The sequence below is a fragment of the Oncorhynchus tshawytscha genome, linkage group LG22 (genome assembly GCF_018296145.1).
Source record: "Oncorhynchus tshawytscha isolate Ot180627B linkage group LG22, Otsh_v2.0, whole genome shotgun sequence".
NCBI classification, from domain to species: domain Eukaryota; kingdom Metazoa; phylum Chordata; class Actinopteri; order Salmoniformes; family Salmonidae; genus Oncorhynchus; species Oncorhynchus tshawytscha.
The window spans coordinates 18,484,270-18,511,307 of NC_056450.1; the positions used below are offsets into that span (position 1 = coordinate 18,484,270).

General features: G+C 46.0%; 1 protein-coding gene across 6 annotated transcripts in view; it reads left to right on the forward strand.

The window, feature by feature from the left end:
- LOC112221537 (histone deacetylase 7) overlaps positions 1–27,038 on the forward strand; it is a 66,709-nt gene that overhangs the window by 22,898 nt on the left and 16,773 nt on the right. For 4 of the 6 annotated variants that reach the window (XM_042303883.1, XM_042303881.1, XM_042303886.1 and 1 more), the window contains exons 3-8: positions 19,862–20,031; positions 20,307–20,394; positions 22,926–23,046; positions 24,471–24,571; positions 25,218–25,340; positions 25,779–25,903. In XM_042303883.1, coding sequence (XP_042159817.1) covers positions 19,862–20,031; positions 20,307–20,394; positions 22,926–23,046; positions 24,471–24,571; positions 25,218–25,340; positions 25,779–25,903 — 728 coding nt within the window. The remainder of the gene's footprint in view (positions 1–19,861; positions 20,032–20,306; positions 20,395–22,925; positions 23,047–24,470; positions 24,572–25,217; positions 25,341–25,778; positions 25,904–27,038) is intronic. The other 2 variants (XM_042303884.1, XM_042303882.1) reach the window with 1 other exon arrangement.

Consider the following 27,038-nt stretch of genomic DNA (forward strand, 5'->3'; position numbering starts at 1 on the left):
CCATCGGGTTCTTGGTCACCTCCCTGACCAAAGCCCTTCTCCCCCAATTGCTCAGTTTGGCTGGACGACCAGCTCTGAAGAGTCTTGGTGGTTCCAAACTTCTTCCATTTAAGAATGATGGAGGCCACTGTGTTCTTGGACCTTTAATGCTGCAGACATTTGTTGGTACCCTTCCCCAGATCTGTGCCTCGACACAATCCTGTCTCGGAGCTCTACGGGCAATTCCTTCGACCTCATGGCTTGGTTTTTGCTCCGACATTCACTGTCAACTGTGGGACCTTATATTAGACTGGAGTTTGTCTTTCCAAATCTTGTCCAATCAATTGAATTTACCACAGGTGGATTCCAATCAAGTTGTAGAAACATCTCAAAGATGATCAATGTAAACAGGATGCACCTGAGCTCAATTTCTAGTCTCATAGCAAAGGCTCCGAATACATATGTAAATACGGTATTTTCTTAAAAACATTTGCAAAAATTTGTAAAAACCTGTTTTCGCTTTGTCCCAATGGGGTATTGTGTGTACATTAAGTAACATAAAAAATAAAATAAAAATTAGAATAAGGCTGTAACGTAACAAAATGTGGAAAAGTGAAGGAGTCTGAATACTTTCCGAATGCACTGTATATCAATCAATGAAATGTATTTATAAAGTCATTTTTACATCAGCAGATGTCACAAAGTGCTGTACAGAAACCCAAAACCCCAAGCAGCAAGCAATGCAGGTGTAGAAGCACATTGGCTAGGAAAAACTCCCTAGAAAGACAGAAACCTAGGAAGAAACCTAGAGAGGAACCAGGCTCTGAGGGGTGGCCATTCCTCTTCTGTCTGTACCGGGTAGAGAGGAACCAGGCTCTGAGGGGTGGCCAATCCTCTTCTGTCTGTACCGGGTGGAGATTATAAGAGTACATGGCCATTTAAGGGCAGATTGTTCTTCAAGATGTTCAAACGGTCATAGATGACCAGCAGGGTCAAATTATAATCAGTGGTTGTAGAGGGTGCACCAGGTCAGTGCCTGAGGAGTAATTGTCAGTTGGCTTTTCATAGCCAAGCATTCAGAGGCCGAGACAGCAGGTGCGGGACAAGGTAGCACGTCTGGTGAACAGGTTAAGGTTCCATAGCCGCAGACAGAACAGTTGAAACTGGAGCAGCAGCATGGACAGGTGGACAGGGGACAACAAGGAGTCATCAGGCCAGGTAGTCCTGAGGCATGGTCCTAGGGATCAGGTCCTCTGGGACGGGGGAGAGGCAGAGAATTAGAGGCAGCATACTTACAATTCACACAGGACACCAGATAAGACAGAAGAATTACACCAGATATAACAGACTGACCCTAGCCCCCTGTCACATAGACGATTTCAGTATACATACTGGAGGCTTAGACAGGGGTGGGTCGGGGGACACTGTGGCCCTGTCCAATGATACCCCCGGACACGGCCAACAAGGCAGGTTATAACCCCACCCACTTTGCCAAAGCACAGCCCCCACACCACTAAAGGGATATCAACAGACCCCCAACTTACTACCCTGAGACAAGGCTGAGTATAGCCCACGAAGATCTTCACGACACGAGCCCGTTCGCACATTCTTTGTCTCTTCCGTAGCAGGCGTAAAAGAAACACAGACCTTACAAGTAGATGTGCAATGGATTATGGTCATTGTAGTTAATTACCACTTATTATGCGTTAAACTATGTAGAATATCGGCCTGTTGGAAACTACAACTTCTTACTACATTGCACAGTTGAGGCTGGATCTGATTTATCAGAAAAATGTATTCAAATAATTGAACCGACGTCAGTCAATTAGTTGTTTAAAAACGGAAAAATAACAGACATGTCAGTTAATCGCTCAGCACTATTGAAAAGACAGCCTGCTTTGGTGGGATGGAGTTTTGGCCTGCCTGATGACATCACCAGGCGGTAAATGAGTTAATAGACCAATAAGAAGGAGTTCCAAACCCCTCGCCAATAACAGCTAGTTTTCTGTTTTCCCCTTCTAACTCAGACCACTCCCAGACAGTCTCAGCAAAAATCTTGCTTGAGATATTGCTCTTTGCTAAAAACCTATTTTTGTTTCTTTTTGACCATGTTAATTGAAAACGTAATTCTTGCCCAGATATGATCTGATATTGAGATCAAAATGGCTGCATTGGTAACAACAAAATACTTGCCCCATTCAGTTTTCTAGGAGTCAATGACCTGGTTTTTACTATCAATCCCTTACTAACCCTTTCCATCTCTCCTCTCTCTGTTGCTGTTGGTTAATTAGTTTGATGTCCTCAGGGCCTATGGAGTGAGAGTTAGACATTAATCAACTCAGTTGAATGGGTAGCAGCTCCCCTTCAGCCATTTACTGGCTGGGCTATGGGCTGGAGAGGGGGAGAGGGGGAGAGGAGGCTCCTGCTGGCCCCTGGTCTTTCAGCTCAAATGTAACGTGAAGAAGAAAATATAAAGGTCTTGAATAGCTTGGTCTTGACAATACTGAGCTAGCAGCACATGCATTTGACTGAGCCTGTCTGAATAGTTGTAGAGCTATAGCTCTACAATCATGGTTTATTTGTAGAGACATCTGGTGTACATTCCGTTTACTACTGTTCCTCTCAGAACAGTAGGAAAGTGTACATTTAGCATATGTTCTATATTTGATCTGGCGTGTGTATTTCTGTTAATTTGGCCACTGTGAGCTTCACTTTGGTTATAGCTTTACGATTCATAAATATCTCATCAGAAGTGACTGGTTCGGAAGAAGCTAAACTCTGCAAACAGGAAGTGTCTCTTTCTCTCTCATTGTTGTGTTTTTATAAACTGTGCTTCCTTTTGCCTGCCATGGTTACCATGGTTACACCAGCCCCCTGATCTCTAGTGGTGTTATGGGATGGCCCAGGGCAAAGCAGAGCTCGGCCATGTCTGTCTGTGAGAGCTGAGACTGAATACGGCCAGTAAGACCGAGAGAAGAAGAAGGAGTTAAAAGAGGATGTGGTCTGTTCAAAGATGAGTAAAGAGGGGGTAGCACTTCTGACTAATTATAGCTCACAGAGAGAAGAAGCACTGCTGTGTGTGTTTTCATATCTTTCAGATAGTTTTTGAAGCGTGGTTGGCTTGTTGTTTTGGGCCTGTCTCTGTCCCTGTCTGTCTTTCTGTGCCTGTCTCTGTCCCTGTCTCTGTCTGTCTTTCTGTGCCTGTCTCTGTCTGTCTTTCTGTCCCTGTCTCTGTCCCTGCCCATGTCCCTGTCTCTCTGTCCATGTCCCTGTCTCTCTGTCCCTGTCTGTCTTTCTGTCCCTGTCTCTGTCTGTGTCCCTGTCTCTTTGTCTCTGTCCCTGCCCATGTCCCTGTCTCTCTGTCCCTGCCCATGTCCCTGTCTCTCTGTCTCTCTGTCCCTGCCCATGTCCATGTCTCTCTGTCCCTGTCTCTCTGTCCCTGCCCATATCTCTCTGCCCACGTCTCTGCCCCTGCCCATGTCTCTCTGCCCACGTCTCTGCCCCTGCCCATGTCTCTCTGTCCCTGTCTCTGTCCCTGCCCATGTCTCTCTGTCCCTGTCTCTCTGCCCATGTCTCTCGGTCCCTGCCCATGTCTCTCTGTCCCTTTCTCTGTCTCTCTGTCTCTGTCTCTCTGTCCATGTCTCTCTGTCCATGTCTCTCTGTCCATGTCTCTCTGTCCATGTCTCTCTGTCCCTGTCCATGTCTTTCTGTCCATGTCTTTCTGTCCATGTCTCTCTGTCCCTGTCTCTCTGTCCCTGCCCATGTCTCTCTGTCCACATCTCTGCCCCTGCCCATGTCTCTCTGTCCCTGCCCATGTCTCTCTGTCCCTGCCCATGTCTCTGTCCCTGCCTATGTCTCTGTCCCTGCCCATGTCTCTGTCCCTGCCCATGTCTCTGTCCCTGCCCATGTCTCTCTCTGTCCCTGCCCATGTCTCTCTCTGTCCCTGCCCATGTCTCTGTCTCTGCCCATGTCTCTGTCCCTGCCCATGTCTCTGTCCCTGCCCATGTCTCTGTCCCTACCCACGTCTCTCTGTCCCTGCCCACGTCTCTCTGTCCCTGCCCACGTCTCTCTGTCCCTGCCCACGTCTCTGTCCCTGCCCATGTCTCTGTCTCTGTCCCTGCCCATGTCTCTGTCCCTTTCTCTCTCCCTGCCCATGTCTCTGTCCCTGTCTCTTTGTCCCTGTCCCTGCCCATGTCTCTGTTCCTGTCTCTGCCCATGTCTCTGTCCCTGCCCATGTCTCTGTCCCTGTCTCTTTGTCCCTGTCCCTGCCCATGTCTCTGTCCCTGTCTCTTCCCATGTCTCTGTCCCTGCCCATGTCTCTGTCCCTGTCTCTTTGTCCCTGTCTCTTTGTCCCTGTCTCCCTGTCTGTGGCTGGAACCTGAGTTCTAATCACTAGGGCTTCCTTGCCTGAGCAGGAAACCAAATAATAGACTACTTTAAAAAATGATCTCAGGAGGGCAGCTGGTGGGGAGCTGTGTGTGTGTGTGTGTGTGTGTGTGTGTGTGCTGTGTGTGTGTGTGTGTGTGTGTGTGTGTGTGTGTGTGTGTGTGTGTGTGTGTGTGTGTGTGTGTGTGTGTGTGTGTGTGTGTGTGTGAGACTAATTAAAATGTCTCTCTGGTGTTGATTAAAGCTCTCTGCATTCTCCCTGCTCTCTGGGGCTCGTACTTGCGCTGCTCCTTCTACAAAACAGAAAGAGAGACACAGACAGAGAGAGAGAGACACACAGACAGAGAGAGAGAAAGAGAGAGAAATTGAGTGAACGGGAACTGGAGAACTGCAGAGGGACTCAGACACTTAGTTGGGCCGCAGATCGTAGAAGGAGATTTGAGAAGGACCCAGTTCTTAGAGCTTTTGCTCACTGTTTTGTATGCTAACCAATCTCACCCAATTCATTCCAGTAGCATCCCAATCACCCTTGTTACATTAATGTAATCGTTTGAATGTTCCGTAGTAACATATACCATACAGATAGACGTCACAGGCCTTGGTAATAAATCTCACATTGGGTTGTTTTATCTCGGCACCCTCTGACCCCACAAAAGGAAACCCAGGTAAGGACAGTGGAAACTTCAGCCTGGACAGAATTATAAATAAACCTCCGCTCCACTGTCAATCCACTGGCCCACAAAGAAAGAGAGAGTCACACACACAAATGCCAACTTATCTTTACTCAATGTGTATTTATTCCTCGTTAATATTTGTATGTTATTATTTTTTAAATTCATAAAAAATGATCTGGATTGTTGAGACGGGCCCGTGAGAAAGCATTTCACTGATAGTCTACACCTGTTTATGAACACCATCTACGAATAGCAAGATGTACTTGGCTCAGCTGGGGAGTTACAGAGAGAGTCCCTGCTTTTATTCAGTATTTAAACAGGTCCCTGTATTTCCTTGGAGCAGTCAGCCACTGTGGACTGGTCCACTTCACCGTGTATGTTGAGCATGTTACACAAGCTGCCCTGTGGGCACAACTTTTCCATGCTGATCCCTCTCTCTCTCTCTTTCTCTCTTTTTCTCTCTCTCTCTCTCTCTCTCTCTCTCTCTCTCTCTCTCTTTTCTCTCTCTCTCTCTCTCTCTTCTTCTCTTTTCTCTCTCTTCTTCTCTCTCTCTCTCTCTCTTTTTCTCTCTCTCTCTCTCTCTCTCTCTCTTTTCTCTCTCTTTTTCTCTCTCTTTTTTCTCTCTCTTTTCTCTCTTTCTCTCTCTCTCTCTCTCTCTCTCTCTCTCTCTCTCTTTTCTCTCTCTCTCTTTTCTCTCTCTTTTCTCTCTTTCTCTCTTTTCTCTCTCTCTCTCTCTCTCTCTCTCTCTCTCTCTCTCAGAGCTGCTTCAATCAGATTCCACTCAGAGAGAGAGAGAGAGCAGTCTATCTACTCTCCTATACTAATTCATAAACTCTATAAGTTATTATACATGAACCTTGGCTAGGCTTGATGATGTATTTGGAGTGCTGTAACTAGTTACTTCCACTTCAGAGGACTAGGCCCTGGGAAAGCAGGTCTGACTGACTGAGGAATTGAAGACTAGTGAAGGAGGTAAGGAAGCACATGATATTGAACCAGCACCATGGAATGAGGAAGATCTCAGTCCACAGGCACGTCATCATGGTTGGCTTCTATTAGGCAACACACACACACACACACAGAGAGAGAGAGAGAGGTAGGTCTCAGGTGATTTCCATAACGATGAGGGCTGGAAGCACACCTTCCATTGGTAGTCCATAGATAGTTCTCTGGCACATCTGTCCTCCCACACAAACAAATGAGCTGGCCGGATAGGATCACATCACACTATACCAGTCACACGCCACACACACACACAAATGTGTGCGCACACATGCCAGCCTGGGATAAACTATTCACAGAAAGGGCCACGTACAATGTCTCTGTTATTCCACAGCTGGTTATTTTGGACTTGTTTATATTGTTTTTTTCTCCACAGTACTTATCGCTGGTGCTTTATCAATCTGGACTTGTTTCTCTTGATTCTGGCTCGAACCACATCACAAAAGTCAACTTTTCATTTTGACCCCAGTGTTTGTTGGATTCGAATTCCATGAAAACACAACTCATATCTTTATATTAGCAACACTCTATTCCACAATGATTTCCCAAGCTCCCTATGTGCTCACATTGTTTTGGAGGGATGTTGTACAAGTTTGTATTAGTGAGAGATGGATAGATACGCCGGGCCATGATTAACATTCCTGCTGTAATTCCAGACATATTTACCCAGCAGCGGAAGTCTACATACTGCTAGTCTGCTCTGCTGTTCTGCTCTCTGTCAACCTTTGTCCTATCTCACCTGTCTGTCTCTGTTCTACTGCTGCAGCTCATAGAGATGGGAGGTGAAGAGATAGAGGAAGAGAATGGAGGAGAGGGGAAGAGAATGCAGGAGACTAGTGACTAGTCTGGAACCAACAGGACCCTGAACAGCTTCTATCCCCAAGCCATAAGACTGTTAAATAGTTAGTCCGGGGGTTAACTATTGGTTAACTATTTAACCATCTGCTTGACCCTTTTTTGCACTTTTTGTTTGACTCATCACATACGCTGCTGCTACTGTTTACTATCTGTCCCTTTATTCCTGGTTATATGTACATATCTACCTCAATTACCTTGTACCCTGTGTATATAGCCAAGTTCATCTTTACTCATTGTGTGTTTATTATAACTTTGAACTTTTTGATTATTTCTCTATTTTCTTTCTCTCTGCAATGTTGGGAAAGGCCCATAAGCAAACATTTCACTATTAGTCTAAACCTGTTGTTTACGAAGCATGTGACAAATATTATCATTTGACTTTATTTGACTACCTACCCTGACTGAGCAATCCACCTCATTTTCGAACGTTGCTATGGGCTCAGCCAAACAACGGAAGTGACATCCGCTTTACTTTCCTACAGCAGCACGCTGGTCGCAAACTTGCCAGTGTAAATGATTTGAAACAGTACATTTATAGAGTATAACAGTCAAGTAAACATGTATACTGTAGGTGTATAAGTCTAATTTTATATTGATTTCATTCAAGTTAGTTGGGTTTGTGTCCGTGTTAAAGCCCGGGTCTTTAACCAAGTCAATAACTATAACGATGATGATAAACAATAGGCTATAAAACGGCTATAAAACGTTGGTGAACATCCACAGTAGAGGAAAGTGAATAGTTTATCGTTATACAGTCCTACACCTGTTAATCAAACTAATCAAGACATCGTGCATGCTGCTATTAGATAACACAAAACCATTCATGAGGTCTAACACACAGATAGTGGTTCAGACGTTCAGTGCTTTCAAGGTGTGTTCATTGTCATGGTGACAACTGCAAATAATAGTTCAATGTACATGTAGGCATAATGAGAATAATATAGTAACTTGTTTTTAAATGTGGCAATTCGACAACGAACACTGTTTACACTGTGCATCTTTTAGGCCTACATAATGCCATTGCCTCGTTGCTCAAGTGGTTTGCAAGGGATTTCCATTTTTCTAATGGTTGTCAATTTCTCTGGGTCTTCTTTTTTTACAGTGCTCACCTCTGTCTGTCCTGTGCACTATTTGCAATGCATCAGTGGAACAATGTTATCATAACGGGCCAATAGTGATCACACCAATGCACTTTCTCTCCTTAACTTTCCCTGAAATGCATTTCCTATGATGTAGGCCTGTTTTACATTCAGCAATTAGCAAGAGCAAGCCTTCTCATTTCTCCGAATAGGCTATTAGGTCTAGAATAAAACATGATCAAAATAAATGTCCTATAGCGTTTGTAGTCTATATCTTTTCCTGTGATTTTATGAGAAGAGGAATGGCCTATTGCGGAGTGGCTTGCTCACGGGAACAGCTGGAAAAGAGAGGCTAGCGATGTGTAGCCGAAGTAAGAAGCTAAATATTAGCTGGATATTAGGCCATTCAGTAGCTAAATATTAGGGCTATAGGCAAAATAATTGCCTGTCAAAGTGCAAGAAAAATAAGAAACCAGATTATGAAATGGCAGATCTCAAATCAAATTTTAATTGTCACATGTTTCGTAAAATAGGTGTAGACCAACAGTGAAATGCTTTCTTACGAGCCCTTCTCAACAATGAAGAATACAATTTTTTTTTAAATTAAAAAATAGTAACACGAGCAATGATAGCTTGACTATATACATCGGGTAGTAGTACCGAGTCCATGTGCAGGGGTATTAGGATTTTGAGGTAGATATGTACAGTACATATAGGTATTAGGTGGGGGGTAAAGTGACTGGGCAACAGGATAAACCTAGGCCAAGGTTTGTAGACAAAACGATTATTCATGTGCTTCAACAACACAGTTCAATGAGGAGTGTATTAGTGTTATGAAGTGAATACACAGTTATTCTCCATAGACTGTAAACTTCAGTGATGTAGGCTCACTGAAATAACTGCTCATAAGTCCTGTTTTGTGTCATGCTGAAATAACTGCATAGGCCAACAGACTAGACCTGGTCATGCAACCATTTGGTTCAGTTTGGGTCTATTCTCAACAGTTCAGAGGGTCCAGAAAGGTGCATTAGCAGGCCACTCATATGGTGTATATCTATTTTGTCAGGATGTAGCCCCGTGTTAAGATAGGCCTAATATAGGAACATATGGGCCTCTCCTCTCCAACTCCCCCTGCCTGTTAATGCTGTAGCCTATTTTACATTCAGCAAGCAAGCGTCAATCTCTCGTCCAATAGGCTATTAGTAGGCTAAAGAAAATACGTCAAAAATAAGTGTCAAAAGCATTTGTTGTCTGGCTTTTCATGCCCCTCTACAAGATTTAAAAGGAATAGCTGTGGCAGCGGAGAGGACATGTGCGTAAATGCACAATAGAACAATTAAGAGACACAGGCTCGAGATATAGCCTAAATTAGAAGTGTATGCATGTTAGCCCATAATTCATAAGCTCAATGTTAGGCTTAATATTGCAGTGAAAATATCCAGTCCATTTACACCGCGAGAGAAAAGAAGGTTTAGGCTGTCGGATCATAGTTAGCCTACACTATGTGCGCTCCTGAGGCTGCGCTCCTGAGGCTGCGCTCCCTCCTAGTCCCAGTCCCCGCGGGTTACGCAGCTCGAAAAGCTACCCTATTGTTTCAGTTTTCTAGGGACACGAAATGTATCCTACCTAGAATACAATAACAACACAATGTAATGAAGAATGTTATTGTTGTTTTCAAGTGAGTACAAAACACTAGTCTAGACTGTAAACTGCAGGGAATAGCCTATGACATTTGAATAACCGTTCAAAAGCCTGGCATATTGAATGCATATTCATTTCAAAATAACTGCATCTAGCCTGCCTGATTGGGCAACCATTTGAATCAGTTTTGAGGGTTTTCTCGGATGTTTAGCCTACAAGGTCCAGGCACATTAGCAGGACAGTAATATGGTGTATTTTGTCATGGTGTATCAGTTAACAGAAACATGCTAATGCAGGGATTTCTGGTGGCGCGCATATGAAGTATGATAATGCGCAAGCATAGAAGTTGTATCTATAGTTTCCACGTTTGCCTTCCGTGTTTTAAATGAGTTCGAAAATGAGGTGGATAGGCCTGACTAATGAGGCCTGACAGACGGGCTTCTATTATCAACAACCGCATTCAATTACAATTATAAAGAATGCCGCTATTTTGTATGCATATTTAGTATGCATTAGGTCCTCAGGTTTACTCCAGAGCTATGTTATCTGATGTACCAACAAGTGATGTGGTATCCTAGAAATTGAATAGAGGTGACCTTTGTATATGGCAGGAACAACTCCGTTATGTATCCACATGTTGGAAACGGGCAGCTCCTAGAAGTACATAGAGCACAGCTAACTGCAGGCAATCCTACACTGCAGACAGGAATGGCAAGCCATGCTGCGCAGCAGGGTTGACCTCGCGCACTAAACACACACACACACACAGCGACAGGAGGGCCTGCAGGAAGAGGGAAGGTGGAAGGAGGTGTTGAGTTGCACTTGTACTGAGAGATGGTGAAAGACTCCTCCTCAGGAGTGGAACACACACACATATTGAGGTTGGGATCAGAATAACACTGTGGCATGTCCCCTTTTAGGAGGGAGCAGTTTGAGATGCCTCAGTGGAGGCTCAGGGAGGGGGGACTTTCTCAGGGGTGTCAGGTTGTCATAACAATCCCTCTGTTCTGACCTCTTTCCCTTTTCCTCTCCTCTCATTTCTTCTCTGTTTAATTATGTCTCAGGAAGTTCAAAGGGAATACTTTAAGCTCCTGGCAGTCTTGCAGAGACCGGTTGAGTCCGAACTCTGTCTTGTCTACTACTTACTGAAACTGTAATCATACTACATACTATTTCAAACGTACTGTTTAGTAGAACCAAATGAATCATCTAATGCGTAATTGAGTCTATTCCCGCCATTGGTTACATTTTCTACAGCCAGTGATTATTATGTGATTATCAGCTGTTGTCAAACACATGAGCCCGGAAACAATTATCTTCCTCAGTAAGGTGCAGCGAATTCTGCTAGATGAAAATCCGAAATGAGTAGGCATTTAAAGCATACTCAAGTTTTGACATTTTCATGAACTATAAAACTTTATTTTCGCATACTCAAAATGCCTTCTATTTATAATGCTAGTATTCAGATATGGTCACAGAGTGTAAAGGAACTGAACCTGCATGACTAGGAAATTGCTCATAATGTAGGTGAACCTTTCCACTCAGTAACTTGACTTGTGTTTTAAGCTTGGCCAAGTGTAGGGCTTTTGTAGTGCCTTCATGGAATGAATTCTTTATAAAAAAAAATATATATTTTTGGAAAAGAGACGGTTGGAGAATTGATGCAGACTGAATGTAGACCAGAGGATACAGTGGTGATAGATAGTGTGTTGTAGATAGGGTTGCACATTTTGGGGAATATTCAGAGGTGGAAACTTTCCGTGGGAATTAAAGGAATATATGGGAATTAACGGAAATATATGCAAATTAATATTAATACCATTTACATGTAGATATTTTTTGCATTGGATATATTTACCATATCATATGGAGACAGAAATATAAACATTTTTACCTTATCATAAATATTTCACTGAACAACAAAAGAAAGGAAATATTGAATGATCCCCAATGATCCATCGCATCTCCCAAAAAATGTTTTCAACATAAATCTGTAAAATTATAGTCTAGAAACTAAAGCTTTGGTTGTCTTCCTCTCAGGCTTCCATGTCTTTCCCTGGACCTCCTCAATGTCCACCTCTTGAACATCAGACTCTGAGGCCTCATCTTCACTGTCACTTTCCAACCTTGTTGAGGATGGCTCGTTGTCAGGCTCAAAAAGCCTCACATTTGCCCGGATGGCCACCAATTTTTCAACCCTTGTATTGGTCAGCCTGTTACGTGCTTTGGTGTGTCTGTTCCCAAACAAGGACCAGTTGTGCTCCGAGGCAGCTGATGTTGGTGGGATTTGGAGGATGATGGAGGCAACAGGGGAAAGAGCATCAGATCCACAAAGTCCCTTCCACCAGGTGGCTGATTAGATATGTTGGCACGACTGCCATATTGCATCTCCATCCCAAAGCCCTTGCTTGGAAGTGTACTTTGCCAGACTGCCAAGAACCTTGCCCTCATCCGGGCCAAGGAGGCGAGACACGGTAGTGATGACACCATAGGCCTTGTTGATCTCTGCACCAGACAGGATGCTCTTGCCAACATACTTGGGGTCCAACATGTACGCTGCGGCGTGTGTGGGCTTCAGGCAGAAGTCTTCACGCTTTTTGATGTATTTCAGAACTGCAGTTTTCTCCGCTTGGAACAGCAGTGAAGTGGGCAGGGCAGTATGGATTTCATCTCTTACATTTGCAAGCAGAGTCTGAACATGGATGGCATTGCCTCCCTCAATCTGTGCAATGGCTACTGCTATAGGTTTCAGGCTGCTTACCACTCTCTCCCAAAATACATCATCCAGGAGGATCCTCTTGATGGGGCTGTCCATATCGACAGACTGTGATATGGCCATTTCTTGGAGAGACTCCTTCCCCTCCAGGAGACTGTCAAACAGGATGACAACACCACCCCAACGGGTGTTGCTGGGCAGCTTCAATGTGGTGCTCTTATTCTTCTCACTTTGCTTGGTGAGGTAGATTGCTGCTATAACTTGATGACCCTTCACATACCTAACCATTTCCTTGGCTCTCTTGTAGAGTGTATCCATTGTTTTCAGTGCCATGATGTCCTTGTGGAGCAGATTCAATGCATGAGCAGCACAGCCAATGGGTGTGATGTGAGAGTAGGACTCCTCCACTTTAGACCAAGCAGCCTTCGTGTTCACAGCATTGTCTGTCACCAGTGCAAATACCTTCTGTGGTTCAAGGTTACTGATGACTTCCTTCAGCTCATCTGCAAAATGTAGAGACCGGTGTGTCTGTTGTTCCTTGTGTCTGTGCTCTTGTAGAATACTGGTTGAGGTGGAGATGATGTAGTTAATTTTTCCTTGCTCACAAACATTCGACCACCCATCAGAGACGATAGTAATACAGTCTGCTTTCTCTATGATTTGCTTGACCTTCACTTGAACTCTGTTGAACTCTGCATCCAGAAAATTAGTAGATAAAGCATGTCTGGTTGGAGGGGTGTATGCTGGGCAAAGAACATTCAGAAATCTCTTCCAATACACATTGCCTGTGAGCATCAGAGGTGAACCAGTTGCATACACAGCTCGAGCAAGACATTCATGAGCATTTCTCTGACTACGTTCCTCCATTGAGTCAAAAAACATCTGATTCCAGGAGGACCATGAGCTGTTGCTATCTATAAGGTGTCTGATTCATCATTTTCACCTCGAATAGAAGTAGAGGGACTTTTGTCAGGTTGCTTGTTGTGAGCACTGAGGGAACTTTATGCATTTGGCCAGATGATTCTGCATCTTTGTTGCATTCTTCACATATGATTTGACACAGTATTTGCAAATGTACACAGCTTTTCCTTCTACATTAGCTGCAGTGAAATGTCTCTTCACATCAGATAGTTCCTGTGGCGTTTTCCTGTAAACATTTGAAAAAAATGACAAAAAATAAATACAGGTAAATAGTTAAGCAGTTTGATTAAACAACTCCTTTGTAAGATACATGTTTTAAAATGAAACATGTATGGAAACAGGTGAATTAACACTCAGTTAGCAGGCTCAAGCAAGCTAAAACCCACATGGTAGCAAAAACTAACCAGCAGAAATTGTTAACAAGTTAGAAATTATTTAAACACACTTTGCTGTTGGCTACTATTTACTTGTTAACAAAAAATCATGTATGTCGTATAAAATATATTCACCCCACCCAGTATTGTAATCAAAAGTTACCAGGAAGCATGTAGTCCTTGGCTCAGACAGTGTAGTAGCGTGGGCTCAATAGTGTGCAAGATCTTGAGAATCAGCTGTACATGTGATGGAAGAATGCACTGTGCATGCAGAGGGTTGCAATTCCATTGAATTGGGGATAATTTATCCAAAATATGCTACAAGACCTAGAATTGCCATATGTGTATCCCACAAAAAAAGGTGAATTGATATAAGCTAACTTTTTAAAATTAATTTAAGCAAAATTCCCCATATTCCTGGGACATTTACCGGAAAATATTCGACCCTTTGCAATCCTAGTTGCAGACAATTGTTGTATTCCTGGGTGTCGCCACTGGCACCATTCTGTGGACTGTCATCAATCTTTTAGTGTATGCAGAGTGACAAGGCTTATCTACAGGCCCTAAAGGACTGTTTGCACACTTAGGCACACACACACACGCACACCTTTGCATTAACAAATACATTTATATTTTCAGAAAGGTTCCTTTAAAAAAAACTTAATGCGCATAAATATTCAATACATTTTCCCCGGAGGATGTTGTTTGTGCTACATATCCTCTGGGCCGATGGACAGGACCTCTGATGAGGAGGAAAAACAAAAGTCACCATAGAAATTAGCAGCAGAGCCTGAAAAAAACATTCCTCCCACCCCAAAATAGATGTGGACATGCCAATTAGAGGCTCCCGTCCAGTCAGCATAAACAAAAGGAGGTAGGGGAGGGAGGGAGGCAGGGGGAGGCGTCTGACCCAATTGGAGCAGATGTCACTTGGTCAATACTTCCTGTTTTGTTGGCCTTTTTATTTTGAGACGCCTAATTTAGAGGCCCAGCCGGTCTGCCCTGCTCCCTCTGTGGAGCCCGGGCCTGAGATTTACTCTGACACTTTGGCTTCCATTGTTCCAGTTTCCTTTCTCTCCTAGCAGACCTGACCACAGAGGACGTCACTCAGCTCCAGCTCAGCCTCCATCAACACAGAATATAGTGTTGATAGTGTCACCACTGTCTTTTCCCTACGCTTTTCCCCTTTTTCTAACCCTATTCAGAGGATACAAATGTCAGCAGTTGACATGTTTTTGTTTGGGGGGGAATGTGTGTACTCCAACTTCATACTACAGTTATGGTACTGTACACATAACTTCTCCATGCGGAATGATGTCAACTGATGAGTGGAGTGGTAGAGGTTATACGAGGTAAAGGGTGTCTAGTTACAGAAAGGCGTGGTTTCATACTCAGTCATTCTGTGTTCTGCCTAATCTGGAGGAGGGACCAGAGGGAGAGAGGTTCCTGTACACACTGGCCATACTGGTATAACCAGTCCAGAGCGGAGAACAATCTTCTGGGGAAGGCGAGAGGAGGAGGAGAGACTCATTGTCTTCTGTCTGTTCATTGTTCAGTTGGACTCATTATCCCTCAGGCCAGCATGGAACCAGTCTTCAATAACCACATCTCATCATCACATCACAGCCTATCAGAGCACAGAGACCATGACTTCATCATCACATCACAGCCTATCAGAGCACAGAGACCATGACTTCATCATCACATCACAGCCTATCAGAGCACAGAGACCATGACTTCAACACATCACAGCCTATCCGAGCACAGAGACCATGATTTCATCATCACATCACAGCCTATCAGAGCACAGAGAGGACTTCATAATCACATCACAGCCCATCAGATCACAGAGACTATGACTTCACAGCCCATCAGATCACAGAGACTATGACTTCACAGCCCATCAGATCACAGAGACCATGACTTCATAGCCCATCAGATCACAGAGACCATGACTTCACAGCCCATCAGATCACAGAGACCATGACTTCACAGCCCATCAGATCACAGAGACATGACTTCACAGCCCACCATGACTTCACAGCCCATCAGATCACAGAGACCATGACTTCACAGCCCATCAGATCACAGAGACTATGACTTCACAGCCCATCAGATCACAGAGACCATGACTTCACAGCCCATCAGATCACAGAGACCATGACTTCATAGCCCATCAGATCACAGAGACCATGACTTCACAGCCCATCAGATCACAGAGACCATGACTTCATAGCCCATAAGATCACAGAGACTATGACTTCACAGCCCATCAGATCACAGAGACCATGACTTCATAGCCCATAAGATCACAGAGACTATGACTTCACAGCCTATCAGATCACAGAGACCATGACTTAGGCTGTAATGTGATATAGTGCACTATTTTTGAGCCAAGCCCTTAGGGCTCTAGTCAAACGTGGGATTAGGGTGCCATTCAGGACACTGCCTCTGTCTGTTGTACTGTAATGGTTAAGATGCTACACTCCACTGAGTCTTCCTCAGACAGACAAAAAAACAGACTGTGCATTTCTATGTGCAGTCCTGCTCACATTTGCTTGACATTTTTATGAGTTTGTCCATCAGCCAGTTTCATATTTCAGACAAAATCTTTCTCACAGCACAGACAGGCAAACATATATATATACACACACACACACACACACACACACACACACAGGCAAACACACACACAGGCAAACACACACAGGCAAACACTCTCTCTCACTCACATACTCATCCCCTTTCCCAGTGGGTTCCATTACTGTGGAAACGAAAGGTGATGGAGAGTCTGGTGAAAAACAAGTCTTGTACAGGTGAATGTTGTCTCTAAATATAGCTGGCGGAAGGAGAGAGATGCAAACAGAAAAGGCGCTGGTGTTTTCTGCTGATGACTGGTCCCCTTTGTTTCCTTTTATGAGTCGCTGATGTTACGTTCCTGGAATAATCCACTTGTTCCTCCTCATTTGTCAGACTCTGGTCAGCGTCTCCTAAATAGATCACTAGTCCCTATATTATGCACAAAAGTAGTGCACTATATAGGGAGTAGGGTGTCAATTGGGATGCACACAGAGAGCCTGTTGACTCCTCGTCAAGAAGGTATTTAATAATTCCAAACATTGATGACATTCATGCGGCCTCTGTCAGGCTTTTCGCCTTCCTCCTCTCCAGCCTCCTAATATGGAGGCCTTAAGCAGAGGGCTGTGCCAGTAGATGTTGTGGCCCGGTTGTTACGGCCGCATTTATACACAAACACCAACTGGACTTTAAAAGACAAAAATGTCCATCAGAAGGCTTCCCCCCCATCGCGTTTGCAATGCCTGCATTCATTTTTACACAGAAAAACACACTGCAGCGCACACACACACACCCAGCGATCTCATCAGCCCGTTTTCATTCCTACAATAGGATTGTGAAAAGCTCATCTTTCATTCCTAGAGAAACACACTTTTGTTGGTTCTCTCTCATTAGCAGTAGGGAGTGATTGATTTAGTTAAACAGTAATAATGCTCGTCGGGTGAACAATGAAGTGTTTGTGTAATGATACAGTATATGTTGACGCTGTCCCCAGCTGGCTGTGCACTGTGAGGGCCTGCAAACAGGATTTCCATGGGCGTCCAGACTAAGGCATGAATCACATTATCTGTTGTTCACATGCGGGATGTGAGAGCACACAGCTGGCTATATCAGTGTGTACGAAGGAGGCTTTTCTCCTCACACACATGCACAGGCACTGCACACTACACACCACAGCAGTGTTGTAGGCTATAGAATATATCTATCTCACCCTCAGTCACTCCACACCCTCCTCAACCCAGCTGTGAGGAACAGTTCTACTGCCTGCAGGTCCTGACACAAGGCAGAAACATTCTCGCTGCTTGGAATTTGGAAGCAGGCCAAGTCAAACATCATGAAATGTACAGTACATCATTTCACTTTACAAAGCCTCAGACAATTGAGACTTTGTGTGTGTAGATATAAACTCAACCAAAGACTTGGCAATTATGTCAATAATTGTTTTGAGTCTCTGTGTCCGTATCCGTGTGTGAGAGGGTGAATGCATGTGTGTCAGCATGGTGCGGTAAAACCTATAGCTCTTTCCCAACCCCGTTCTGGATCCTGTTGTAGAGCGCGGCAAGGCAATCTTTCCCCCTGGCTCACCCATGCAATGCAAATGTCCTGGATTATCATGCAAATCAGACATTTATGTCAGTGAAGAATCTAGAATGAGGAGAGACAGTGGAGGGGAGAGGGAAAGGCTGAGAGACAGTGGAGGGGAGAGGGAAAGGCTGAGAGACAGTGGAGGGGAGAGGGAAAGGCTGAGAGACAGTGGAGGGGAGAGGGAAAGGCTGAGAGACAGTGGAGGGGAGAGGGAAAGGCTGAGAGACAGTGGAGGGGAGAGGGAAAGGCTGAGAGACAGTGGAGGCTGAGAGGGAGGGGAGAGGGAAAGGCTGAGAGACAGTGGAGGGGGAGAGGGAAAGGCTGAGAGACAGTGGAGGGGAGAGGGAAAGGCTGAGAGACAGTGGAGGGGTGAGGGAAAGGCTGAGAGACAGTGGAGGGGAGAGGGAAAGGCTGAGAGACAGTGGAGGGGAGAGGGAAAGGCTGAGAGACAGTGGAGGGGAGGGGAGGCTGAGAGAAAGGCTGAGAGACAGTGGAGGGGAGAGGGAAAGGCTGAGAGACAGTGGAGGGGGTGAGGGAAAGGCTGAGAGACAGTGGAGGGGAGAGGGAAAGGCAGTGGAGAGGGAAAGGTGGAGACAGTGGAGGGGAGGGAAAGGCTGAGAGACAGTGGAGGGGAGAGGGAAAGGCTGAGAGACAGTGGAGGGGAGAGGGAAAGGCTGAGAGACAGTGGAGGGGAGAGGGAAAGGCTGAGAGACAGTGGAGGGGAGAGGGAAAGGCTGAGAGAGGGGAGAGGGAAAGGCTGTGAGAGTGGGGTGAGGGAAAGGCTGAGAGACAGTGGAGGGGAGAGGGAAAGGCTGAGAGACAGTGGAGGGGAGAGGGAAAGGCTGAGAGACAGAGGAGGGGAGAGGGAAAGGCTGAGAGACAGTGGAGGGGAGAGGGAAAGGCTGAGAGACAGTGGAGGCTGAGGACAGTGGGGGGAGAGGGAAAGGCTGAGAGACAGTGGAGGGGAGAGGGAAAGGCTGAGAGACAGTGGAGGGGAGAGGGAAAGGCTGAGAGACAGTGGAGGGGAGAGGGAAAGGCTGAGAGACAGTGGAGGGGAGAGGGAAAGGCTGAGAGACAGTGGAGGGGAGAGGGAAAGGCTGAGAGACAGTGGAGGGGAGAGGGAAAGGCTGAGAGACAGTGGAGGGGTGAGGGGAAAGGCTGAGAGACAGTGGAGGGGTGAGGGGAAAGGCTGAGAGACAGTGGAAAGGCTGAGAGACAGTGGAAGAGGGAAAGGCTGAGAGACAGTGGAGGGGAGAGGGAAAGGCTGAGAGACAGTGGAGGGGTGGAAAGGCTGAGAGACAGTGGAGGGGAGAGGGAAAGGCTGAGAGACAGTGGAGGGGTGAGGGAAAGGCTGAGAGACAGTGGAGGGGAGAGGGAAAGGCTGAGAGACAGTGGTGGGGTGAGGGAAAGGCTGAGAGACAGTGCAGGGGTGAGGGGAAAGGCTGAGAGACAGTGGAGGGGAGAGGGAAAGGCTGAGAGACAGTGGAGGGGAGAGGGAAAGGCTGAGAGACAGTGGAGGGGGTGAGGGAAAGGCTGAGAGACAGTGGAGGGGAGAGGGAAAGGCTGAGAGACAGTGGTGGGGTGAGGGAAAGGCTGAGAGACAGTGGAGGGGAGAGGGAAAGGCTGAGAGACAGTGGAGGGGAGAGGGAAAGGCTGAGAGACAGTGGAGGGGAGAGGGAAAGGCTGAGAGACAGTGGAGGGGAGAGGGAAAGGCTGAGAGACAGTGGAGGGGAGAGGGAAAGGCTGAGAGACAGTGTTATATATGTACAGCAGACATTCTTTTTGTATGTGTCGTGTCCAGTGTGGGATCGCCGCTCACATTCATCTAGCCCACATCTATACACTGAGTGGGCTGTGCCTCTGGTCTATTTATCTCCCTCCCTCTCTGTCACGTCTCTCTTTCTCTCTCTCTTCTCTTTAGTCAAAGTACCTCTCTCTCCTATCCCCTCCAGTTTCTGGGAGTCAAGTGTTACTGCCAAACAGTAATTAAACACTTGACCTGAAGTCAAGAGGTTGGAAGTAAGAAATTGATTTTCTGAGAAACTCGACTCTCTCCCCTCCCTCCCCTAGAGCCCTCGGTGTCGGCGCCCCTGGGGTCAGTCCCAATGGACCTGCGTGTGACGGAGCGTGTGATGCGGCCGGGTTCGGACACGGCCCTGCACCCTCCTCTGCTCCACAGCCCCTTCTCCCACCAGCCCTGCACTACCTTCTCCCAGCACCAGCTGCATCAGCACATACGGGTACATACTGCATCGTTAGGCCTGCTCTCAGCACACACTGTTGCCAAACACCGACACACACACTGATGTGAAAGGAACCCATAAATTGCATTACATGTCTGTAATGTTTCATGTGTAATGTTTCTTATACATTTTAGCTGGTATTAATGACTTTCATGCCCCATTTACACTCATTAGCCCAAGTCTTTCCGTCACCATGTCACACATTCCCAGATCAGAGCGGCACTTGTTCCTGTTTCCACACGCACTTTAATGACTGTCTCGTCGGCTTTCAGTTCAACATGGAACAACGGAGACGTGAGCAGGAGCAGGAGAAACAGCAAGAGCTGCAGCAGCTGTGGCACAAGGACAAGAGCCAACAGAGTGAGTTTCACTGTGTGTGTGTGCGTTCGTAGGTATGCCTGTATGCTTGTACACTGTAGTAGGAGAGAGTGGGTTGTGTTGAGCCAGTGGGTCAAGTTGAGCCACCCCTTGTTTCTAGGAAACCACACACACACAATGAATCATGTGACCAAATCATTTGGAATAGGTCATGGTTTCATGGAGTCTGGTACATTTATTTATATTTTTACCAAGTCAAATGTATTGAGTTAAAGGTTTCATGATGCTGTTTTAACATTGTTCTGTACATCAGTTGGGGTCTCTATCAGCTTCAACAGGAGGTCCTAAACCTAGCATGAAAGTTCATCCTCGTAGCCGTGTGGGCTAATAGATTCAAACCGTTTGCCCCAGGGTAAGTTGGGCCAATGGCCAGCGTATCCCCATACAAATGCTGATGACATTTTCTCCGTTTTATTCATAATATGCACAGTATTTCCCCCCCCTTGGAGTTCTTGAGAGAGCAGCCAAGTTAGTGAAAGATGGGAAGAAGTCCATTTGGGATGAACGAAGAGACTGAATGACACTGAAGATGTACATCTACAACAACGAAAGGAACCTGTACCTGTGCAGGAGAGAGGCTATGATAGAGTAGCAGAGGCACACAAGGTCTTATCTGATGACTTGGAGTCTGAGCTTGCTAAACATATCAACAATATTGTAGACCTGTTTCATAAGCTTTAGTAGCCTCAAGTGCAGAGAACTTGTCTATGAATTGGCACATCGAAAAAACAGCAGATGGATGAGCAGAGAGATTTACATAAAGGAAACACCAACGTCTTCATGCTCATCAAATCATTCAGTGACCACTCGTGCCCTGTGGAGGTCATCCTATGGGGACATAGACATGGTAACCAAAATAATGGCCTTCCCAGCGTTTTCATACATGACCCTAAGCATGATGGGATGTTCTTTGTTATAATGAATACTATATTTCCCTTTGATGTAGTGCTGATTTTCAAAAAATTGCTCAACATACCCCACTCTCCCCTAATGTTATCCTCATTGGTTGGTGTTTTGCACAATGTTGTGTAAAATGAAACAGATCCATCAATGTCACTTTCGCAAGACAAACACCCTACACACACACGCACGCACGCACGCACACACACACACACACACACACACACACACACACACACACACACACACACACACACACACACACACACACACACACACAGATAAACACAGATAAACACAGATAAATGCACATACACTCTACAAATGTAAATATTCTCACCAAACAGCCAAAGAATGCCTTGGGCAAAAACCGACAGGGACACCGATTTGAGAGGCATTTCTTTTTGTCTATTCCCAACAGACTGAGTCATCATAAATAGCACCTAGACACAAATAACACCAAATATCTTGTCTCTTACAACAAGCAGAGGAAAACAGTAATTTAGTGCTCTGTCTTTGCATGTCCATAAATACATCTGTGAGGTCTCTGAGCATTCCTCTAGTCAGACAGTATCTGGTAGGGCCCTGGAGAGGAGAAGAGATGAGAAGAGAGGAGAAGAGAAGAGAGGAGAGGAGAAGAGAGGTTGAGGAGAAGAGAGAAGAAGAGAGGACAAGAGAAGAGAAGAGAAGAGAGGAGAGGAGAAGAGAGAAGAAGAGAGGACAAGAGAAGAGAGGAGAAGAGAGGAGAAGAGATGAGAGGAAGGATGAGCTGTAGAGTGCTGTTGTTTTGACCCCTGCCCTGTGGGTCCCAAACCCGGTTCTCTGTGAGTGGCTGTCAATGGACCATTGTGGCTCTGCTCAGAGCAGCTCATCTCTGTGTGTTGTGGGCTGAGGCATGCTGGGAGGGCTGTAGTAGTAGACATCCCGTGTTGCTTCCTCCTCACACAGAGCCCACTGTTCCTGTTGCCTTTCTCTCTCTCTCTCTCACACACACACACACACACACACACACACACACACACACACACACACACACACACACACACCACCAGATTATATATAGATCCTCATCCTACTACCATCCAAGACAATATGGGGCTTCACTGTCAGTCATGAACACTGGATACTACTGAATACTATCATGCTACTGTAGGAGGGAGTTTCTGGGCCGGTATTGACTTTTAGAGCAGAACAGACAGCTGAGCCGCTCATTTTGGAGAAAGAGAAAGAAGTTCCTCTAAAACACTGGTTAAAACATAGTCGAGCTGTGCAAACAGCACCAGTGTCAATATTGACTGTATCAATAGTGACACCTCCTGTCACCTCCCCCTGTCCTCCATGCCCTCCCTAGTCCCCTCCACACACACACACACACACACACACTGGGACGGCATGGTCACAGCTTCCTAGCATGCAGAGGGAGACTGAAATAGAAAGGGATTTTCCCAAATGTTGCCATCTCATCTTGATACTCTGGCTACAATGTCATGCTCTGGGCATAAAAGGAGTCGTTCTTTCACTTCAGTTACAATGTTGCTGTTGAAAGGTGGAACACTCTACTGAGTAGTTGTAGGGATTGGTCTGATGGTCTCTATATCTATGTTGATTGACAGGTGCTGTGGCCAGTTCACTGGTGAAGCAGAAGCTCCAGGAGGTGATTCTGAAGAAGCAGAAACAACAAGCCCTGGGAAGAACCAGCTCCAACCCTCTCAGTGGTCCCCCTGTGGGCTACAGGTGAGAACTCTACACCTTCAGTAGCATGTGGGCTACAGGTGAGAACTCTACACCTTCAGTAGCATGTGGGCTACAGGTGAGAACTCTACACCTTCAGTAGCATGTGGGCTACAGGTGAGAACTCTACACCTTCAGTAGCATGTGGGCTACAGGTGAGAACTCTACACCTTCAGTAGCATGTGGGCTACAGGTGAGAACTCTACACCTTCAGTAGCATGTGGGCTACAGGTGAGAACTCTACACCTTCAGTAGCATGTGGGCTACAGGTGAGTAGCAGGGCTACAGGTGAGAACTCTACACCTTCAGTAGCATGTGGGCTACAGGTGAGAACTCTAGGGCTACAGGTGAGAACTCTACACCTTCAGTAGCATGTGGGCTACAGGTGAGAACTCTACACCTTCAGTAGCATGTGGGCTACAGGTGAGAACTCTACACCTTCAGTAGCATGTGGGCTACAGGTGAGAACTCTACACCTTCAGTAGCATGTGGGCTACAGGTGAGAACTCTACACCTTCAGTAGCATGTGGGCTACAGGTGAGAACTCTACACCTTCAGTAGCATGTGGGCTACAGGTGAGAACTCTAGGGCTACAGGTGAGAACTCTACACCTTCAGTAGCATGTGGGCTACAGGTGAGAACTCTTTACACCTTCAGTAGCATGTGGGCTACAGGTGAGAACTCTACACCTTCAGTAGCATGTGGGCTACAGGTGAGAACTCTACACCTTCAGTAGCATGTGGGCTACAGGTGAGAACTCTACACCTTCAGTAGCATGTGGGCTACAGGTGAGAACTCTACACCTTCAGTTGGGCTACAGGTGAGAACTCTACACCTTCAGTAGCATGTGGGCTACAGGTGAGAACTCTACACCTTCAGTAGCATGTGGGCTACAGGTGAGAACTCTACACCTTCAGTAGCATGTGGGCTACAGGTGAGAACTCTAGGGCTACAGGTGAGAACTCTACACCTTCAGTAGCATGTGGGCTACAGGTGAGAACTCTTTACACCTTCAGTAGCATGTGGGCTACAGGTGAGAGCTCTACACCTTCAGTAGCATGTGGGCTACAGGTGAGAACTCTACATCTTCAGTAGCATGTGGGCTACATGTGAGAACTCTACACCTTCAGTAGCATGTGGGCTACAGGTGAGAACTCTACACCTTCAGTAGCATGTGGGCTACAGGTGAGAACTCTACACCTTCAGTAGCATGTGGGCTACAGGTGAGAACTCTTTACATCTTCAGTAGCATGTGGGCTACAGGTGAGAACTCTTTACACCTTCAGTAGCATGTGGGCTACAGGTGAGAACTCTTTACACATTTTGTTGCATTACATCATGTTTCAGTATGTTTCACCGTGATATCTGTATAGAATTGATTTTCCAACTCTGACGGTGTTGTGTGTCTGTGTGTTTTGTTTCTGTAGGGAGCTGGCTCCAGACCCCAGTGGGACGTCCCAGCCTCTGGTATCTCCCCCTCCACAGGGTTGCAGAGAGGGCTCAGATGACACCCCTCTACGCAGGGCAGGTGAGACACACAAACGCACAAAGACAGACACACTAATCCAGGTGTTTGCCATGCAAAGTTTATAGTTCTCAGCGCCACGCTTTGTGCCTCTGTGCCTGAAGCTATTGAGGATACCATCTACAATTAGCCAATTACATAAGATCCTTGTTTCAGAGTGGTAGAGCTGTCAGCTGTGGCACGGTTCCCAGCCCTCGCACACATACGCACGCACGCACACACACACACAAACATAGGTACAAACATACACACACACACCCAGCAAAGAGAGGTGACTGACTGATGGAGTACTGCTTCTAACACAGTTTTGACAAACTGTTACTGTAATTAGCCATGTGGCAGCACACTACTTCGTCACCGTCCGCTTGTTCATTGTACCTGTTTGAAATCGTATCACAGTGCCTGTAGAATCTGTTTTAAAGAGGCTAACAGTAAATCCAAACGTGTTCTTGTCCATTATGTACTTCAGCAGAATATACACCTGCTGAAAATGTATGAATGGAGAGGAAGATGTATCGTATAAAGGTGCTGATTCTGATTTCACTTGCCTGGATTCAACATTGTACTCTACTACTAACTTTATTTTGGTTTGGATAGTTTTCTTAGACTGTGAATTTATACTGATGATACTATCTCTGTCGTTGATCAGCCTCAGAGCCCAACCTGAAGGTGAAACACAAGTTGAAGAAACACCTGAACACTCGTAAGAGTCCTCTGACCCGCAAAGAGAGTGCTCCGTCCCCCATCAAACACCGGGTGCCCGACACTCTGGGTAAGTCCCTCACTTCCCCGAACAGAACACTGCTGCCCACTAGGCTCTGTGGTGCCAGGGCTAATAGAAAATACAAATGTTGTTCTGGACTTATTCTCTCTCTCTCTCTCTCTCTCTCTCTCTCTCTTTCTCTCTTTCTCTCTTTCTCTCTCTCTCTCTCTCTCTCTCTCTCTCTCTCTCTCTCTCTCTCTCTCTCTCTCTCTCTCTCTCTCTCTCTCTCTCTCTCTCTCTCTCTGTCTCTCTCTCTCACTCTCCCCATCCTCTCTCTCTTTCTCTCTCTCTTTCTGTCTCTCTCTCTGTCTTTGTCTCTCTCTCTCTTTCTCTCTTTCTCTCTCTCTCTCTCTCTTTCTCTCTCTCTCTCTCTCTCTCTCTCTCTCTCTCTCTGTCTCTGTCTCTCTCTCTCTCAATCTCCCCCACCCTCCCTCTCTCTCTCTGCAGACTCATCTCCCAGCAGCAGTAGCACCCCAGTGTCTGGCTGCAGCTCCCCCAATGACAGTCTACCCAATGAGAATGGAGTCCTGCCCTCTGTTGACGGGCTGTCCCATGAGGTTATTATCCGATTGGTATTTACCCACCCTCCCTTACCCCTCCACACGCATACACTTATACATTACAAATGCATGAGATAAGGACAGAGGTTTCTTTGTCCTCTCTGGTGGGTTTGTGTGGAAATGGGAGCCGCAAAGCCCTAGTTTCTAGACAGTTCATTTGGTGTGTTCCTCTCAGTTGTTCCTGTTTGGGTAATGAAATGTTTAAAGCAGTGATATTGGAGAAGGACATCTGGCTATAGCCCTGTACCCGAACACAGCACCAGATCTGATCATCAAATTAAACTCTCTCCACCTCGTCGTCTTGTCTTGGCTAATCAGCAGAATAAAAAGGCTGTCCCACATGCATTTTGAAAGACTCAAACACTACACAAACATGCAGACACGCAAACACGCACACTCACTATTTATTTATGCACAAAAAATCACTTAAACACATACACTACATGACCAAAAGTATGTGGACACCTGCTCGTTGAACATCTCATTCCAAAATCATGGGAATTAATATGGAGTTGGTCCCCCCTTTGCAGCTATAACAGCCTCCACTCTTCTGGGAAGGCTTTCCACTAGATGTTGGAACATTGCTGCGGGGACTTGCTTCCATTCATCCACATGAGCATTAGTGAGGTCGGGCACTGATGTTGGGCGATTAGGCCTGGCTCGCAGTCGGCATTCCAATTCATCCCAAAAGGTGATCGATGGGGTTAAGGGAAGGGGCTCTGTGCAGGCCAGTCATGTTCTTCCACACAAACCATTTCTGTATGGACCTTTCTTTGTGCAAGGGGGATTAACATGCTGAAACAGGAAAACGCCTTTTCCAAACTGTTGCCACAAAGTTGTAAGCACAGAATCATCTAGAATGTCATTGTATGCTGTAGCGTTAAGATTTCCCTTGACTAGAACTAAGGGGCCTAGCCCGAACCATGAAAAATATTCCCAAACCATTATTTCTCCTCCACCTAACTTTACAGTTGGCAATTTGCATTCAGGCAGGTAGCGTTCTCCTGGCATTCGCCAAACCCAGATTCATCCATTGGACTGCCAGATGGTGAAGCATGATTCATCACTCCAGAGAACTCGTTTCCACTGCTCCAGAGTCCAATGGTGGCAAGCTTTACACCACTCCAGCCGATGCTTGGCATTACGC